At 39.1% G+C, this 18,787-nt stretch overlaps 1 protein-coding gene across 1 annotated transcript in view; it reads right to left on the bottom strand.

The window, feature by feature from the left end:
- The window catches only part of Usp31 (ubiquitin specific peptidase 31), a 63,628-nt gene that overhangs the window by 24,232 nt on the left and 20,609 nt on the right, over window positions 1-18,787 (bottom strand). Inside the window, exons 2-10 of the mRNA XM_055627398.1 lie at window positions 13,689-13,826; window positions 12,608-12,696; window positions 12,422-12,514; window positions 11,537-11,672; window positions 9,204-9,348; window positions 6,246-6,423; window positions 4,678-4,789; window positions 4,125-4,219; window positions 812-889 (exon numbers count right to left, since the gene is read on the bottom strand). Of these exons, the coding sequence (XP_055483373.1) occupies window positions 812-889; window positions 4,125-4,219; window positions 4,678-4,789; window positions 6,246-6,423; window positions 9,204-9,348; window positions 11,537-11,672; window positions 12,422-12,514; window positions 12,608-12,696; window positions 13,689-13,826 (1,064 nt within the window). The remainder of the gene's footprint in view (window positions 1-811; window positions 890-4,124; window positions 4,220-4,677; window positions 4,790-6,245; window positions 6,424-9,203; window positions 9,349-11,536; window positions 11,673-12,421; window positions 12,515-12,607; window positions 12,697-13,688; window positions 13,827-18,787) is intronic.

Here is an 18,787-nt window from a genome sequence, read left to right as displayed (position 1 = left end):
ATCAATGCATAAGAATGTGGTCATTTAACTCTTCTTCATTCCAAAATGTTCTTGGAAATTTCTCCATCTGCAAAGTTATTTCAACAATTAACTTGCGGAGTCAGTGTTTCTCAAACACTGTGCTTATTTTGTTTTAAACTAAGTATACTGACATATATGTATCTGTGTGGATATGTGCATTGAGTGTAGGAGCCCACAGGGACCAAAGTGTTGGCTCTCTTGAACCTGGAGTTACAAGCTGTTGTTACCCACCTGATATAGGTGCTAGGACTTGAACTTGTTTCCCCTGCAACAGTAGTGTATGCTCTGAATTAGAACTCCCTCTCTGTTCATGATGCCTACATTTATTCTTGTCCATGGTATCTAAGGACATACATTTGATACAAGCGTAATAGTATACAGTCATAAATTCCCTGAACACATTTGATCCTGACTGATATAAGCCTACAAGAGCTGATGAACATATAACAGAAAATCAAAGTAGATCAACTTACGCAGCAGTTAATGAACATACAGCTTTTCTCTCAGCAGCAAGTACATTTTCTAAAGTTTTGAGCCTTGGAAAGCAGTCAGGAAAAGAATAATAAACTGCTTCAATAAAGGGCTAAAGCACACCTAAGATACTCAGCTAATTGTAAGACTTGTATGTTCCAGCTAAACTGAAAGTACTGTGTGCTGTTAAAATGTAATAAAGAGAGATAGAGAGAAGAGAAGAGAAGAGAAGAGAAGAGAAGAGAAGAGAAGAGAAGAGAAGAGAAGAGAAGAGAAGAGAAGAGAAGAGAATAGAAGAGAAGAGAAGAGAAGAACTTACAAATCTTTTGTCTCCTTGTCCCATTCTACTACCAATTTCACATGAGCTGTACCACCTGGTCCACAGGACTTTAATGCCCTAAAGAATGAAAGTGGAACCACATATTAGTTTTTAAACAAAAGAGTTTACTTAAATGTGATTATATTCTATCTAGAATCTCATAATTATAGAAAATTTTTATAGTTCCCCATTAGAAAGTCTTTAATGAGACCAACGTAGCCTCTGATTTTGTAACTAGTTTACAATCAGAATGAAAAATCCTTAAACTAAAACATCCAGTATAGAAATGAGTGTAAAAAATTGAGTATCACCCTGTAAGTTTGCTCATACACTCTCAGATGTTATGTATTATCTTTCCAACTTTTGCCCAATGTCTCACCCACACAGACTAGACAGTTTCTAGGGAACAGTCTGTTGTCACACTTGCCCAACACCACCCCACTATGCCTAACTTATATCAACTCCCCTGTGCCTTCCTTCTCCACAAATACACACCAACTAACTCAATGGTCATCACCATTTTTTGAGACACTCATCAGTAATGCCTAATGTTACTCATCTTTTATCTTTTATACATTGTACAATGTTTTAGATTATTTATCTTATCTACTTTCATGTCTAAAACCAAACAGTGACCTTTCAAATAAGATTATGCTGTTAAAAAAAAAAAATGGTGGTGGGAAGAGTGAGACAGGATCTCATACAACCCAGATCTCAGATCACTACACAGAAAAGGACAGCCTTCAAATCCTGATCATCCTGTGCTGCAATAATAGACATGTGCCATCATGCCCAGCTTGTGTGCTTTTAAAAATGATGTGCTGAGGACTCACATCCAGTATATATAAAGAACTAAAGAAGCTGAAAAGCAGCAAACCAAGTAATCCACTTAAAAAATGGGGTACAGAGCTAAACAGAGAAGGAATATTGAATGGCAAAGAAACACTAAAAGAAATGCTCAACCTCATTAGCCATTAGGGAAATGCAAATCAAAACAACCCTGAGATTTCACCTTACACCCATCAGAATGGCCAAGATGAAAAACTCAAGGGACAACACATGCTGGAGAGATTGTGGAGAAAGGGGAACCCTTCTCCACTGCTGGTGGGAATGTAAACTTGTACAACCACTCTGGAAATCAATCTGGCGCTTTCTCAGACAACTAGGAATAGCGCTTCCTCAAGATCCAGCCATACCACTCCTAGGCATATACCCAAAAGAGGCTCAAGTACACAAAAAGGACATTTGCTCAACCATGTTTGTAGCAGCTTTATTTGTAATAGCTAGAAGCTGGAAACAGCCCAGATGCCCCTCAGTGGAGGAATGGATGCAGAAACTGTGGTACATCTATACAATGGAGTATTACTCAGCAGTGAAAAATAAGGAAATCATGAAATTTGCAGGTAAATGGTGGGACCTGGAAAGGATCATCCTGAGTGAGTTGTCCCAGAAGCAAAAAGACACACACAGTATATGCTCACTCATATAAACATATAACATAGAATAAACCCACTAAAATCTGTACATCTAAACAAACTAAGCAAAAGAGAGGACCCTAACTAAAATGTTCAATCCCCACCCTGAAAGGCAAAGAGGATGGACATCAGAAGAAAAAGAAAACAGGAAACAACCTAGGAATCTGCCACAGAGGGCCTCCGAAAGCCTCTGCCGTGCAGACTGTCAAAGCAGTTGCTGAGCCTGATGGCCAACTGTCGGGCAGAGTGAATGGAATTTTATGTAAGAAGTGGGAAATTGTAAGAGCTGAAGAGGACAGGAACTCCACAAGGAGAGCAACAGAACAAGAAAATTTGAACACAGGGAACTTCCCAGAGACTCATACTCCAACCAAGGACTATTCATGGAGATAACCTAGAACCCTGACAATGCAGCCACTTCTGATGAGAACTGATAGACTAAGATCAGAAAGAAGGAGAGGAGAACCTCCCCTATCAGTGGACTTGGGGAGGGGCATGCACGCAGAAAGGGGGTAGGGGGAGACCGGGAGGGGAGGAGGGAGGGGCTTATGGGGGGGATACAAAATGAATAAAGTGTAATTAATAAAAGTTAAATAAAAAATTAAAAAAAATTATGTGCTGAAAAATCATTACAAAAAAAAAAAACAGTACAACTTTTCCTATTTACGTAGCCACATATGGATAGTCTATAGACATATATCTGCCAGTAGAATAGATCGTTAAAAAGATAATAGAATAGTATGTATGAAAGTACAAGAGTAGCAAAGTAGAGCACCTAATTCCATCAGAGGAGGAGGAACAATAAAGATTTTCACACTAAAGAAATTATAAACAGTAGAAACCACCCATGCAAAGCACACATATGAGGCAATGCCATGTGGTCAAGCAATCATAAGTACAATGAAGACAAAGGCAGGTTTGCTGTGGTTGGGAGAGAAACAGTAAAGAGACCTAATCAAAGAGAAGTAGAGAGCTCAAACTATGGGGCATGGCCTTTTTACCTTCTGGACCATCATTTACCAAGTAAAGGTAATGACTAGGGAAGGACCAGAACATTAGCCTGGAACACTTCAATCTTGGCGACTAATAATGTAATTTATTTATCATTCATTGATTTATGTTTATGTTTACATGCAGACATATAGAAGTGTGTGTTTATATACAACACAGCTATATATGTATGTACATATAGAACACCTATGAAAGTGTTCCTTCTTCCTAACATGAGCTACTCTAATTTCAAGAAAGAATAAAGAATACTTCTTCTATGCCAGCTAGTTTTACATCAACTTGACACAAGCTAGAGTTACTGGAGAGAAGGGAGCCTCAATGGAGAAAATGCCTCCATAACAGTGAACTGTAAGCAGGCCTGTAGAGTGTTTTCTTAAATTAGTGATTGGTGTGAGAGGGCTGAGCCTCTTGTGGGTGGGGAACTACGCTGGGCTGGTGGTCCTGGGTTTTACAGAAGACAAGCTGAACAAGCAAGCCATGAGGAACAAGCCAGTGAGCAGCTCTCCTCCATGGCCTCTGCATCAGCTCCTGATTCCAGGTTCCTGCGCTGTTGGTTCCTGTCCTGACTTCCTTAAATGATAAACAGTAATATGGAAGTGTAAGGCCCCCAAACTTGCTTTTGGTCACGGTGTTTCATCACATCAATAGTGACCTTGACTATGACACTCTGTACCCAGTATAAATCAGAAGTAAAACAAGTACTCAACTTCTACATAAGCTTAAAGAACTTAAGACACATGGAAATTATACCAGATATCAGACGTTACTTTAAGTGGCACATGTGTACTTGCGAGATTCGTGAAGGCAGTTGTGTGTTTGTCTTTTACCTTTCTACCGTAGGGTGGCACAAGGGATGTTCTTCCTGTGGCAACAAGTAAGTTATTCCCACAACACTGACCACACGCAAACTGAATGGACACACCTGTATCAAATGAAAATAAGGCTGGCCTTAGTCAAAGGCATCTTTCACAGCAGATTTCCAAAACAGATCAGAGGTACAGCAAACAGCTCACTTTGCAAAATACTCCTCCACCTGAAGTACAAGGCACTCAGATGCAACTTATTTATCAGGTATGTAAGCGTTCCCCTGCTGTCACTGGACGCTGATTTAACTGTCTTCCATGAATACCTTTATACAGTAACAGTAATTTTTAAAGTTACAGAAGTTTATAGCATCTTCATGCTGATCATATGCCAGCTGTACTAGACTGGCACCATAAATACACAACAATTCAAGAAAACTTCTGCAATGTTAACTCCTTTCAGAAACTAAAGAAAATTCTTAGTCTTGAAAATCCCAACAAAAGTAGTTTCACTGTACTAAATTGCTGCTTCTGAGTAAAAACCATGTTCTATTGGGATACCAAAGTGCTTACAAACCTGAATGCTGACAGTAGGCCTCAAGAAATACTTCATCTTCTCCAGTATCTCCTTCTGCAGAAGGTCCCATGCTACTGTCTTTTCTAGGTGCAGGACAAAAGGCAGTCCGAATCTATAATACAAGATTCTGGTGAAGTCAGTCTGGAATGTGATCTAGCAATGAGGCTTTTCTGAGGGGGTCCCAAGTAGTTCTAATATGCAGTTAAAAGTTGAAGACCACTGTTCTGGCTTCAGCTTCATTCATGCCCTAGTCGTTCAAGCCTATGTAATGATCCCTTAATGTGTCCTTCTCTACACATTCAGATCAGTGGCAGACCACACACCCTCAGCATGCAACACCCTTCCCCACCCTTCTGTACTTTCTCCTACTCATCTGCATGATACCCCCATTCCCATAAAGCACAGTACTAGCCACTGGGTTATCAACACTGCCCGACTTTCCATCAGCCTCCCCATGTGCTGGCTTGGTTTACATCAACTTGACAAGCTACAGTCATTTTGGAAGAAGGAAATTAAATTGAGAAAATGCCCTAATCACATTGGCCTGTGAAGCATTTTCTTGACTGATGATTGATGTGGGAAGCCCAGCTCACTGTGATCCTAAAAAAAAAAAGTCTTAGCATGCGTGTTTGGGTGGTACATGTTCCCTAGAATTATGTCTCAAACTGAATTCTTTATCTTTCTCTTCCAATATTTCCTGTCTTGGCAAGTGTCACTATTCACTCAGCATTATAAGTCAGAAATCTGGGAGTCAAAAATCTCTCAAATTTCTCTGCTGCCCACTTTAAGAATATATGGGAACTATAGAATATCTTTCAAAGTAGCTTTATTACAAAAGTATTACCTGAGTGATAATAACAGCTAAATGTGTCTCAAAAGGACTCAGATTTTTTTTTTAAATAGTCAGCATTGCCATTATTTGAGCCTTTTAGTATTTCACTTTGAAATAAGTTCCTTGGATTGGGAAGGGGAAGACTATAAAATTAGGATGTTAGAATTTGAATACGAAGCTTTTGTAGCTTTTGAGAGCTTATGTTCTAAGAAGTCTAGTACACACAGAACATAAGCTCCCCTTCCCAATCCAACAATTCAAGTCAACTTACACAAAAATTCCTTCTGCATTTCAGAATCAAAAATTAACTGCAGCTGGGAATGATGGCACATGCCTGTGACTCCAGCATTTGGAAGGTAGGCTAGAGAATCAGGAGTTCATGTGTAGTCTGGGATACACAGTGAGTCCCTACCTCAAAAGCAAAATAAAATTCCCATTAAAAGTAGATTTTTTTTTTTCATTCCTGCTTTCAAAAGGATTTTTAGGGGCTGGAGAGATGGCTCAGAGGTTAAGAGGATTGACTGCTCTTCCAAAGGTCCTGAGTTCAATTCCCAGCAACCACATGGTGGCTCACAACCATCTGTAATGAGATCTAGTGTCCTCTTGTGTCATGCAGGTGTACATGTAAGCAGAACTCTGTATAAATAATAAATAAATAAATTTAAAAAAAAAAAGGATTTTTAAACATGTAGCCTCAAAAATGTCAGTAATTATTGTGAAATAAGCTGGTTCTTACCTTTTCCCTTGCTGCCCAGTGCAGGCCCGGTTACATACAAGCAGAACAATCTTGTCATTTGCCACTCTGGTGGGCAAGTCCACCTTCCCTTGTTTTGCTGCTATTGGTGGTGGGGAAGACAGTCTACGATGATCCAAGCCAAATTTTAAATGGTTTAGATTGTTATTTAAATGAATGCCTGAAAAAGAACAAAAACAGCTCAACTTAACTCTTTAAGATTCTTTTTATTCATTCACTACAAAGAATAGAAATAGAATAAAAAAGCTGTCATTTATAATTCAAATAACAATTAAAAATAGGGACAAACACTCTACTACGAGATTATTCATCTAGCCATTAGGCTAGGTGTTGGCATCCATCGTCTGCTTTAGAGTAGGCTTCCTATCTTTAAAACCGGAAATTAGAACTCGCCACCTAAGTAAAAATCAGGTACATTTTCAAAGGGCAAGTTTACTGGAATGACCCACAAATACAATTTAAAGTTAGATCCAGTAACCAGTCATCAAATACATTCCAGAATAGAGAGAACATGTGGAATCATCTACAAGGTCTCACTAGCAGTTTCTTGTCCCTGATTATTATAATAGAGATAGAACTGCACTTCCTAATCTAGAGCTGTGGTAAGTACATGATAACTAGAACAGAGCAACCCACATTAGCAGAAACAGATGCCTGACAGACAGCACAAATCTTCAGGGCCCTATAGCAGAGCTTCCGGTTATTCTGAGCCATCCAGTTAGTCAATACTATCATGAGGCTTTGTAGCCTTATGATATCTGTGAATATCTGACAATATCTGCTAATTTCTTTATTCTCTCAAACGCATGTCACCTAATGAAATGCACCCCATAATGAAATGGGGCCTTTCTGCCAACACCACCAACAATAACAACACTAAAAGAAAAAAACAGAACAGCTTACAGAAAAGCAATCACGACAAAGTTCTGGCAACAACCTAAGCAGCCAGCAATATAAAACAGAGGACTTGCTGTTAAGATGCAGTGGAATGACAGCAATCTGAATGACAAGTACAGAGCTAATACCAAAATAAATTTCAGAGAGCTTAAAAAGGCAATCACTTGAACTTTAATCAAGCCACTAGAGAGAAGAGCACATTTTAGGCATAAATACCACAAAGAAATCCCAAAGAAACAAAAGTGGATACCACTTCATAAGCATTCTAAAGTGTGATGTGAAAAAAATAAAGATAACAGAAAACAAATCTGAAACAACAAATTACTTTAATCCCCAGGTTCTTGGCAAAGGTAAGTGTGGGAAGTGAACAGGATTTCCAGTGAGATAAGGGGATGCTGTTCAACTGCTGCAAAGATCCATTCTTCACATCACAGCCCTGTGGCTCCTAAGCCACGGGACCTGGGGCCAGTGATTTAACCTCTAAATCCCAGCTGTCATTCCCAGAGTGAGGAATATGGTGCTCTCACATGCTCTCACTGAATAGAGCACACACAATGTCTTCAGGTCACAAAGTAACATGCTTGCAAGTTCTTTCAACATAGACATGTTCTAGCTAGAATATGACGTTTGGACATGAAATTCATTAATGCACAGGGGCTCAGTGTGATAAAATAATCCCTAAGCAATCAAGGATCAGGGACAGAACTGAGGAATTTTTCAGCTGAAAAATTACTAACTGGACTCTTGCTGCATATTAAAAACTGCTAGGAATAAAAAGATGAAGCATAGGTGGCCAGTGCTCCAAAGAAAGTCCGTATAGTGGGAAAGACAGAAGAGCCCACAGGTCATTTCCATCCACATGCTGATGAGCAGAAGCAATGACTGGAGCTCCGTGACCAAGAGCTCCCAAGAACGCCCTTTACAGGCCCATGTACTTGAAGCCTTAGTCTTCAGCTAAAAACACTCTGAAGAGTCAGTGCAAACTCAAGGAACTAAGGCTTCACTAGAGGAAGCAGTCACTGAGGACATGCCTCTAACTCACTTACTTTTCTATATTCTTTCAGCTATACCTTTTTTTTTTGCAATTTTTTAAGTTTTGATATTTTTTCCTACAGTTTTTGTCTTGTTTATTTGTATTTTATTTATCATTGACCATAGGAATACAAATTCCTGTGGCAATGAGATGGATACAGATAAACAACAAAAAGGAAATCAAATCTGGAACACTGATTGATTGGTGATAATGGCTGTAAAAAGAAAAAAAAAAAAAAATCCAGCTGGCTGAATGGGAAAAAGGGCATCCAAGGATCCAAGTACAAACTCATGTCAAAAATAGAAGAACCCAAATAAAAAAGTGGTTACTAATATTTAAAAGAAATCAGCAAGGTGCTGGAGATATGGCTCTGCAGTTAAGAGCACCGACTGTTTTTCCAGAGGTCCTGAGTTCAATTCCTAACAACCACATGGTGGCTCACAACCATCTACAATGTGATCTGATGCCCTCTTCTGCTGTGTGTCAAGAAAGAGCATTCAAAATAAATAAATAAATAAATAAATAAATAAATATTAAAAAAAATAAAAATCAGCCTTACTCTCTGAGTAATATGAGAAAGGATGTCTTTACAATGTGCCCAATGGTTTTCAAGAATAAAGAACAGAACAGAAATATTAAAACAAATACACACATATCCAACAAGAGAATTCAAGTGGCTTAAGGCAAACTTGTACAAATAGGGTGAAGAAAAGCTGATCATCTGGTGAGGTACTGAGGTAGGCCTCTACAGAACGTGAAGGCAGTCAAGAACTGAGTGTAACAGACAGGTGAAGGATCAGATGTTCAATACACAGGAATCATAGCTGGGGTTCAGAAGGATCACTACTAACAATAAAAGAAATAGAGATTTTATTGAAAAAAAATCAAAAAACACAACAGTATGTTCACTTAATCACAATTTTTAAATTGTACACTATCATATAACATTTCAATGCCCACAGTGGTCAAATCTGTAAACTCAGGTGCGTTATAGAGACATCACCATTTACCTCTTTGACTGAGAATTCCTTCAGGCCTAAATATTTCTGGAGTCTCAAAGGCAAAAATGCAATCACTTTCATGAACCGTCTCCAGGTCATCTGTGTCACTAAAGGAACGATGGAACCCATCATAGTACATTTCTGTTAACACAATCTAAAAAATGGGGAAAATGTGAACAGTTGGGTAACTGGAAATTCAATATAAAAAGCTCTTCCAATCCTAAGCTGACCTTCACAAGACCATCAGGTTGGTAATTCTCGGTGGGGGCTATCAGATATCTTCTAGGACCACATAATTTGCTGGTAATGAGAGACTCATAGAAGAACAGTAGCCTCTGCGACTGTCTAAGTGTACACTCTGAATCCAGAGGTCTATGGCACTAAATCCAGAGTTCCTCCAAGTTTGGGGAGAGGTGATAATAACAGAATTATTCATTCTTCTGTTTCACAGGAGGAAGAAGGCAAAAGAGACCTGCCTAAAGTTCTTTATGTTTTCAGTCTCATGGAGAGGACAGTCTACATCTGAATCTAAGACATTCTTTCATATCATTAAATTCTCCTCTTTTTCAGATTAAAAGAAAAAGTCCAATGACCAACATAGATAGTCAAATGGCTATCTATATTGGAACACATAAAATCAACTCAAATGCCCAGTGACAGCAACTGGTTAAATGCAGTCCTACTTACTCAGAAAGCTACTAGAAAGTATGACCTGCATATATCTGCATTATGAAGCCAGACCCCAAGTAAACAAAAAGGAAATCTAAGAATGATGTGTGTAAATAACTACTTTTAGGAAGAACTGTAGGATACTCCCAGAGGGGGGAAAAAAAAAATCTAAAGAATACTATATAATACAGCACTGAATTCAGTGACCTTCTTACCACTTAAGAGACTTTTAATTTCTATGTTATAATTTTTTTGATTGAACGGGCAGAGAACAATGGCTACATTCAGGGCTTCTGCTACAGATTCAGCAGCACTGCCCAATGTAAAACAATAGACAGGGCAGAGCAAGAGAAGGTTCCAGGTCCGGCCCGCCATCAACCAGCTCTGTGACCTTCAACAGGGCCTTCTTCAATGGGGTAAAGAGGCGCCATTGGGCAAACCACCAGTCCCCTGCCCCACTGTCACCTCACTAGTACCGACATTAAATAAGTCTATGAAGTAGAAAGGCCTGTGGTCTGTTTCACAAATGGCCCAGAAAAAAAATGCTCCTCTCGTATTTCCTTCTAAGGATTTAATGCTTATGCTGCTTTCCTCACGGTGAATATGAAAGTATAATTCACCTCTCCAGAAAGCTGAGAGCTAAAGCAAACTATTAATTATATCACCAACTGATACAACACATGAAAAGAGTGTGACAGCACTGAGGCTTTAAAGACACAGCTGCATTTATTTTGATGCCAGGACCTCTCTTCTCCCTGCCCTCCCCTCATCCTGGAGAGAAAAAGAATCAAGCAGCAATGTAAAGAAAATATCAATATTTTATCATTGTGCCAGTACTCAGCCTATGAAAATAGTAGAGATCTGCTGCATTAAGGCAACACTACTTTACGTGTATTTGCCCTAATGGCGCCAAATGAGGTTGACGAATAAAATACATTTATTATTCAAGTGATTACATAGAAGCTTCCAGAAGCTAACCAGGGAAAAGCTATTTTACCAGTAAGTCATCCTTCCTTATAAAGCCTAAGAAATGTTTCCTGTAATATTTTTCCAGTAAAAATTGTGTATAAAATATGTTCAGTCACCAATAAGCCAAAAGTATTTTTGGTCAATTTAAATATAACTAGTTATCAAAGATGTGTTACCTTTCCCTCCCCACAAAGGGGAAACCTAACTTTCCCTATGCAAACAAAAGACTCTGGTCTTCAAGTAAGAAAAGGAAACATGGTGGCTGGTACTTGCTCGCAGGAGGAATGCCCTGGGCTCCACGCCGACAACAGGGGCCAGAAAAGAAGCACAACAAGCACGTACTATGCACAGGGTGCCACACTGGCGAGCTGCCCGTTCTCACCACTAACAAGCGGGAGGGGCTCCTAAGCCTCTCTGTCAAATGTCACAGGAGCGGGAGAGAAAGGTTAAGTAATTACACTTTACAAACAAAGCCAAGAGGTCTTTCATAAAGCAGTTTTTCCTTTTATAAATACAATTAATTGAAGCAGACAAAGGTTTTTTTCTACACTGTATTCTTTGAATTTGGATTCCCTCCATCCATTCTCCCCTCACCAGTAAAAGCAACTGGTTTTAAATTTCCAACATGTTTGTCAGAAAAAAAAATCCAGATAAGCAAAAAGCAACAGTTTAATGGCTCACGTGTAGTCTTAGCAAGTTATTACCTGATCAGCAGGGATCTTTGTCTCCATTGACACAGCTTCCCGAAGTCTGGCAACAGTTCCAGACAGAGGCACGGCCACACCAATCCTCATGCAGTGGGAACATTTCCCTTGATACACTACAGTGACATAGAGAGGCCTGTACAGATCAAAGTCAGATCTTCTCATTAGTTACTTATTTTAGCTACAATACAGAAGAAATGAAACAAACCTGACCTGAAATCAATACAAAGCCTAAAATGAGGCCTGGGCCATAGCTCAGTTGCCTAGCATGCACAATCCTGCATTCCCCCAGTAGGACATAAACCAGAAACAATGCCATATGCCTGCCACTGCAGCACTTGTTCGGAACCTAAAGGCAGGACAGTGAGAGTTCAAGGTCATTCTCAGCTACACAAGTTTGAGGCCAGCCTGTGATACAAGAGACTATCTAAAAAGAAAAGAAGCTAAAGCTAACTCCCCCTTTATTTGGAAACCAAACGGGAAAAGTTCATTTACACCTAACTAGAAACTACTAACCAAGTCAAAAGAACTTTGAAAAAGCTACCCTCATACAAATATTTTTCAAGCAAGATATTCATAATTGGTTCTCTTTTCCTCCAAAACAGCCTAAGTTCTAGAAATTCTTAAGGTCTGAAATAAGTACAAGGAAGGTCTCCAGGGATTCTAGGACAATCAGTTTTTTAAAGGACTATGGCATGGGCTTGCCTCTATCATGTACCTGCTCAGCATGCACACTGAGACAGCCATTTAGCTTCAAGAATTTAACAAGGCTACTGTTCACTACCATTAAGCCTAAACTAAGTAATTGAAAAGCCTTAACAGGAGGCTACAGAAGAAGAAGTACTCTACCACAGCCGACTGTTAATTTTACGCATACATTCTTACCTTGTATGGGGTAGAGGAATTGGCAAAGAAATGCACAGGAAAGGGTCAAAAGTGTTGCTCTGTTTCTGACAATGAGGACATGTCAAAGAAGATCTTTGAAAACAAAAATGTAAAACATTCACACTGAGATTACATAGAACTACATTAAGCAGACAAAACAAGAGGGAACATGTCATTTGCTCTTACCTATACTGGGCTTGAAAAAGTTCTTGTACAAAAGTGCTACACACAGGAAAAGATGGTCCCTCAGGCATCATATCAGTTTCTGATGGTGGCTTAAAAAAAACAAAGTACAATTCACAGGCCTAAAGTATCAATTCTTGATTAAGTTGGGTCTAAAATGCCACAAGTACTCAACTTCTTTTATAAGCTGTATATGGAACCCAGGCGCTCTGCAACATACTGCGCTAAGGTAAACAGAACACAGCACACAGCCTGTAGGTCACATGGACTCATCCCCACAGACAGACTACTACACACCGCGTAAATCTCTTTAGCCCGTTGGAAGACTCTAGCTCTCTTCACTAGGATGTTTCAATCTTCATCTTGATGCTTAACTCAGTCTGCTTCACATTTTATTTAGCTTTTTCATGTCCCTAACTACTAAGCATCTACTACCACGTGTAGAGAACATTGTACAGGATGTGAGGATACAAGGGCTAGTAACACAGTGCCTGCCTTTAAGATTCTTCAATACAGTGTTGGAGTCAGCCATGTATACATATTTTAGGACAGTACAGTGGTCAGGAATAAAAAGATCCTAAGTCAGAATACTCCACCAACTTCCTAAAACTAGAAATTCTGAAATACAGATCAGACTTGTCACAAACGTCAAAAGCTCCACAGGGATGTATCTTCCCACTGTATGAACCACTTTATCTAGCATATTAAGGCTATGTGTACAAAAGTTGACTATGAACTGCGATGTTTCTCAGTAAGACCATTCTGGACTCAATTCCTATGTTCAAGTCTAACAGCAGAGATATTCATACATTTTTCTTTCTGACTGTGTTACATGTTCTGCAAATCTATATAATATGTGTCTGTCTTATTAGAATAGACTGTAAGGTCCTTAAGGGTGGAGCTATGTTTTACCTTACACTGCCAGCACAAAAAGCAGTAAAATATCCCATAAAGTGCCCACTTAGTTTTATACTCACCCAGAGCTAGTCACTCCACTTAATGTAACAAACCCACAATGGAAGTTTGTGAGAGGACTTCCCTATCTCTTTACCCCTTCCCCTGCTCAAGGAGTCCATGTACTCACCTTCAGAGGAGGCTGGCCACTCTGCTTTACAGCATGATTGAGGTCTTCATGAACTCGATCCAAAAGCCAAAGCAGAAACTCCTGGGCGTCATGTTGGGAATTTCCTCGATACTGCAGAGCATTCTTTGACACAATACTCTGCAAGTGAATAAATCAGCACAAACAGTTGTGAGTTCCTGGCTCTAAAAACTATCATAATTCTGAAAGAGGGATATAAAGTCTCAAAAAGACTGCAAAAACAAACAAAACCAGAGAAAGGTCCTGACAACTGAAATTCAGTCAATAAGCAAGGTACTAATTAATGTTCACTTCTTAGCTGTGACATTAGCATAAGATGTTAATGACAAGGAAACTAGTATAGACTTTTAAAGGACTCTTGTGCTACTTCTGTTGACTTTTCTATAAATCTAAAATTATCCTAAGAATTAAATTTTAAGGAATAATTTTTATTAATATAGCAGTTATACAGAGAAGGTGTCACAGAGGTAGAACAAAAGCTAGAGAAAGAGTTGAAGGACAATGATAACATCTCAAGAGATGTCACTTAAGCTTTGAGGGGTTTATGCTAAAAAATTAAATGGATCAAAGTGGGGGCAACATATTTAAACACATAAGGTGCTAAGAAAGTTATGATGCCTTTAAGACCAAGAGGTTCCACAGACCTGAAAGTGCAGGTTTGCAAGATAGAGCAAAAGATATGAGTAAAGACAAGAGTAGCTCAGTAAGGATTTCAAAAGCAAACCAAAAATAACATTGGAAGCCAGGAAATGGTTCTAAATGGACTGGCTAAGACCATGTGCCCTGAGAAGAGAAGGTGGACTTGTGGGAATTGTCAGAAAAGAATGGATACAAAACATTTTACATATAAATGAGACAAATAAGCACTCCAATTTTAGCTATGCATATTTAATTTGGAGTGGGGGGATGCACAGTGGTAAAGCAGTTAGGAAACAAAAATGAAGAAAGAAACAACTTGAGTCTAAGAGAACACTGTGAAGACAAACAAGAGAAGGCAAATTTGCAAAAGATTTAGAAATGTGTCAGAATCAGTAGAATTTGAGGTCCAATTAAGGTAGAATTAGGAAGTAGGTGTCCATGCCACCCAGGTAACAAAAGCAAGCAAAGGAGGTCCTAGACACAGACAGATAAACTATAGACAGGACAAGAAACCATTTCCACCAGTTTGCATGGTTTGCTTTACAGAGGAAGCAAAGAACAACTGCTAAGAGGTCTTATATATCACAGGAGGGATAACAAGTCTCATAGCATGCAGCTAGGTCATAGCAACTTCCAGAAGCACAGCAACCATCTATTCTGATCACACTCTTATTTTCTTCACCTTGTATATCCCCCAAAACAAACTAACCAAAACCACAATCTTCATTATCTATCAATGAAACTTTAAGACAGCAGCCTCTGAAATTTCAGGGCCAGGTCAACATTTAATTTTTTATCAAGATTGCATTAAGTTTTCTTATGCTTCTTACCACTAACATTTCAACTCATCTGGACTCAACCACCAATAACTATGTATCAAGATATTGTACTAGGTTGTTTAGCAAGACAGTTGTCAAGCAAGACTAAACAGACAACTGAACTAATTAATACAAACTCTAACTAGGGCAAAATCCATCCTGGGTCAACCCTGCCTTCAATCACCGTATCACAAACTGAAAGAACTGAAGAAAAAAAATCCCACTGAACTAACATAAAAGCTCCTTGTCACACCTTCAGCTGCTCCTCAACATGGTGATGTCCCACCAAAGGCACACAAAGGACCATTTACCTCTTCCCCAGGCGAAACAAAATAGAGAATGGTAGCCTGTTATTTAGTGTGTGCCTCAGAGAAAAGCAGCACCTAAGTGCCACTAGCCACCAGAGAGGTCTGATTCACTAAATGAGTAAGTAGAAGAGAACCTGATGGTCAAAATCTTTAACTGGCTCAACCCCTACAGGAAGAGCTTTCAGCATATTCTAAGTCATATCTGATCCTACCTTAATTTGCCTTTTAAGATTCCTTTTCACTTTTTTTTATTAAAGAAACCTTAATTTCTTTACTGTCCTAGCGTTAGTCACTGTATTTTTGAAGTGTTTAAGAGTTGATTATCACTATCACCTGCTGAATAATAGCATTAAAATTATGCAATACACTGCTTCTGTGAAAAAATGGACTTGCCTAAACTTAGCTTCTTATACTCGTGTCTGTTTTACAGAACCTGAGTATTTGTGCTTGAAAAGTATTAAACCAAATCTACTGGCTTAAGTTCTATATATCCTACTATAACTAGACCAATTGTCTCCTACGGTGATGATCCTTGCAAACATCAAATGAAAGTCAAAACACTTGCAAGACTCTAAGTCTTCATTAACATCTTTTAAATAAGTAACAGTGTGTTCCCCTTGGAACAAAAAGAATAAGTTCGGAATATAGCTTAAAAAAAAAAAAAAAAAAAGGTCTACACAGCAGGAGCTATGCACCTCCATTCTGTGAGGAGACTCTTCATAGAGCCCCAGACAGGCAGCAACATCTTATGCCCCAAGGAAGACATTGATTGGTCACAAACATTCTTTACCTGACCAAGACAGAGACAACACAGTCATGATGTTGATTTCCTCTCCTGGGAAACAGGTATCACAATATTGGTCTGATATGACTAAATGATCAGGAGCTGAGCTACTCTTCTGGGGACAAAGTGATTTGTAAGATTCATCAAACTAATCACTATCTACTTTCTTTGCCAGAAGAAGAATGGAATTTAGTTCCCTAGGTGTGAGAGCTGGCCCAGTAACATGGCTCAGCAGGTAAAGACACTTGACACCAAGCCTGATAAATCTGAGTTTGATTCCTGGGATCCAAATCATGGAAGGACAGAACTGATTCTCACTAGATGTCCTCTGACACCCACATACACACAAAATTAGTGAATAGAGTGTAAAAAAAAAATCACAGCATTCAGAAGGACAACTATATATAGGTTGAACATTCCTAGTTCAAAATGTTCCGAAGTCCTAATTTGTGTGTGTGTGGTATGTGTATGATGGTATGTGTAGTGTAGTATACATGCATATATGTGCAATGTGCATGCCTGTGCAGGTGCAGAAGCCACAGGATGTCAAAGTTCCTGCCATGTTTTCCTCTAGCCCTGCCTGGTCTTGAAATAACTATGTAGACCACACTGGGCCTCAAACTCAGAGATCTACCTGCCTCTGCCTCCTCGGTGCTAGGACGAAAGGCATTCACCACCATCCTCCTTTTGAGATAGGGTTTCTCACTGAGCTAGAATTACACTGGGAGCCAGGAAGCCCCAGAAATCCTTCTGTATCAGCCCCACATAGCACCCATCCCCAAATTACCTCATTATATATACAGATTTCCAAAATCCACAACCAAATCTGAAACCCCAACACTTCTCATTCTAGGTATTTCAGATAAACGATACTCAACTTGTAACCACAATTTTAAAGAAATATATGAAATGTGAGCTTCTAGATTCACATATAGAGCCTAACGTGAAATTTGATTTCTAAACTAATACTAGAACTAAACTAAACATTTCCCTTGAAAACAGCTCATCTTTTGAATTTGACTTTTGGGACACCAACTAAGTTAATGAAGAATAACTAAAACTTAAAAGAATGATGTTTGTGTGAATACTGTAAAACACATTAGAAGGTGAGGAAACATTGAGAAAGACAAAGTACACACATAGCAGCATGTCACACAGGGTCCAGAATGCAACCATGATGGAAGTACTGTGTCCTTCACATATTCCCTCACCTTCACCTCCGCTGTGGAGGTTTTTATCCTAGCAATACAAATCTGGCAACAGACCCGGAAGGCAACCCTTAATGTCCTGACCTTCTTACAAACTGAAATGCCTCCACCCCAATCTCTGACCCACTTCTTTACTCTCCTTCCTCAGAAGGATGAAGTAGAGTCATGTAGAGACTCTGGAGAGGTCAGAGAAAAATTATGCAGATCCTACTGTATGAGTTTTCAAAGTCATTAAGAGTGGATTTATCGTATTGTGCTACGTGACCCCGAAAACAAGGGAAGATATTGAAAACGCAGGTTCCCAACCCTGGCTGCACATCAGCCATATGGGAAACCAAGCCAAATCACCCAAACAAAGCCCATGTCCTAACATCAGTGAAGAGACGCAACATCATTCATCTATGGCACAGCTTGCGCATTCCAAGTTTTTGTCAAGTGTAATTTCTTCATGACTCTACTTTTAAAGCAAAAGCAGACTGAGAGCAAATATGACTAGGCTGGAAAAGCTCTGATTTCACTTTTTAAATCACCAAAGCTTATGAGCAGCTCAAGAGGCCCCTTCATAATTGCATTATGTCACTTAAGACCATACTGACTGTTACGATTTAGTGAGTGCCTATATTGTATCGGGCTCAGAGTAATTATTTATAGGTGTTATGTCCTACAAAATTCACAACTGAAAACCTTTGGTGTGTGGTGCACACCTTTAATCCCGCCACTCAGGAGGCAGGGGGAAGGGAAAAATCTCTGTGGTTTAAGGCCAGCCTGGTCCACAAAGTGACTTCAGGTCAGTCAGGCCTATGTAGAGAGAGATCCTATCTTAAAACAAAAACAAAAGCAAAAACAATAAAATACAATTTGAGAGAACTATGAAGTAGTCTATCCAAAGCAAACAGCACTCAGCCATAAGACATTCTGTCCGCGACATTTCATTAATAAACAAAGCACCCTGCAACAATTGTAACCCAATGTTTCAACTGTGGCTCAGACAAGAGCTTGAGTTTTCTCACAGTGAATGTCAATTGTCCACGAAGACAAAAAAGGGTTTAGAGGCTGAACAACAGCTATACTCACCCAGAAACTTCCGAAAGTTTATTTGCTAATTTTAAATAAATCTTTGTCCATATGTTTCCATTTTATTTTCAGGTGCATTTTTCCTATAATAATATAGCAGCCTGGAGGGCCAGTGCGAAGGCTCAGCAGATAAAGATAATTGCTGTACAAGACTGACAACCTGAGTCCAATCCCTAGAACCTACTATAAATTGGAAGAACTGTACAAAAAAAAAAAAAAAAAAAAAAAAAAAAAAAAAAAAAAAAAAAAA

This window comes from Psammomys obesus, unplaced genomic scaffold (assembly GCF_907164565.1).
Source record: "Psammomys obesus unplaced genomic scaffold, mPsaObe1.curated_primary_1811, whole genome shotgun sequence".
NCBI lineage: Eukaryota > Metazoa > Chordata > Mammalia > Rodentia > Muridae > Psammomys > Psammomys obesus.
This window is presented reverse-complemented; position numbering and strand designations above follow the sequence as displayed.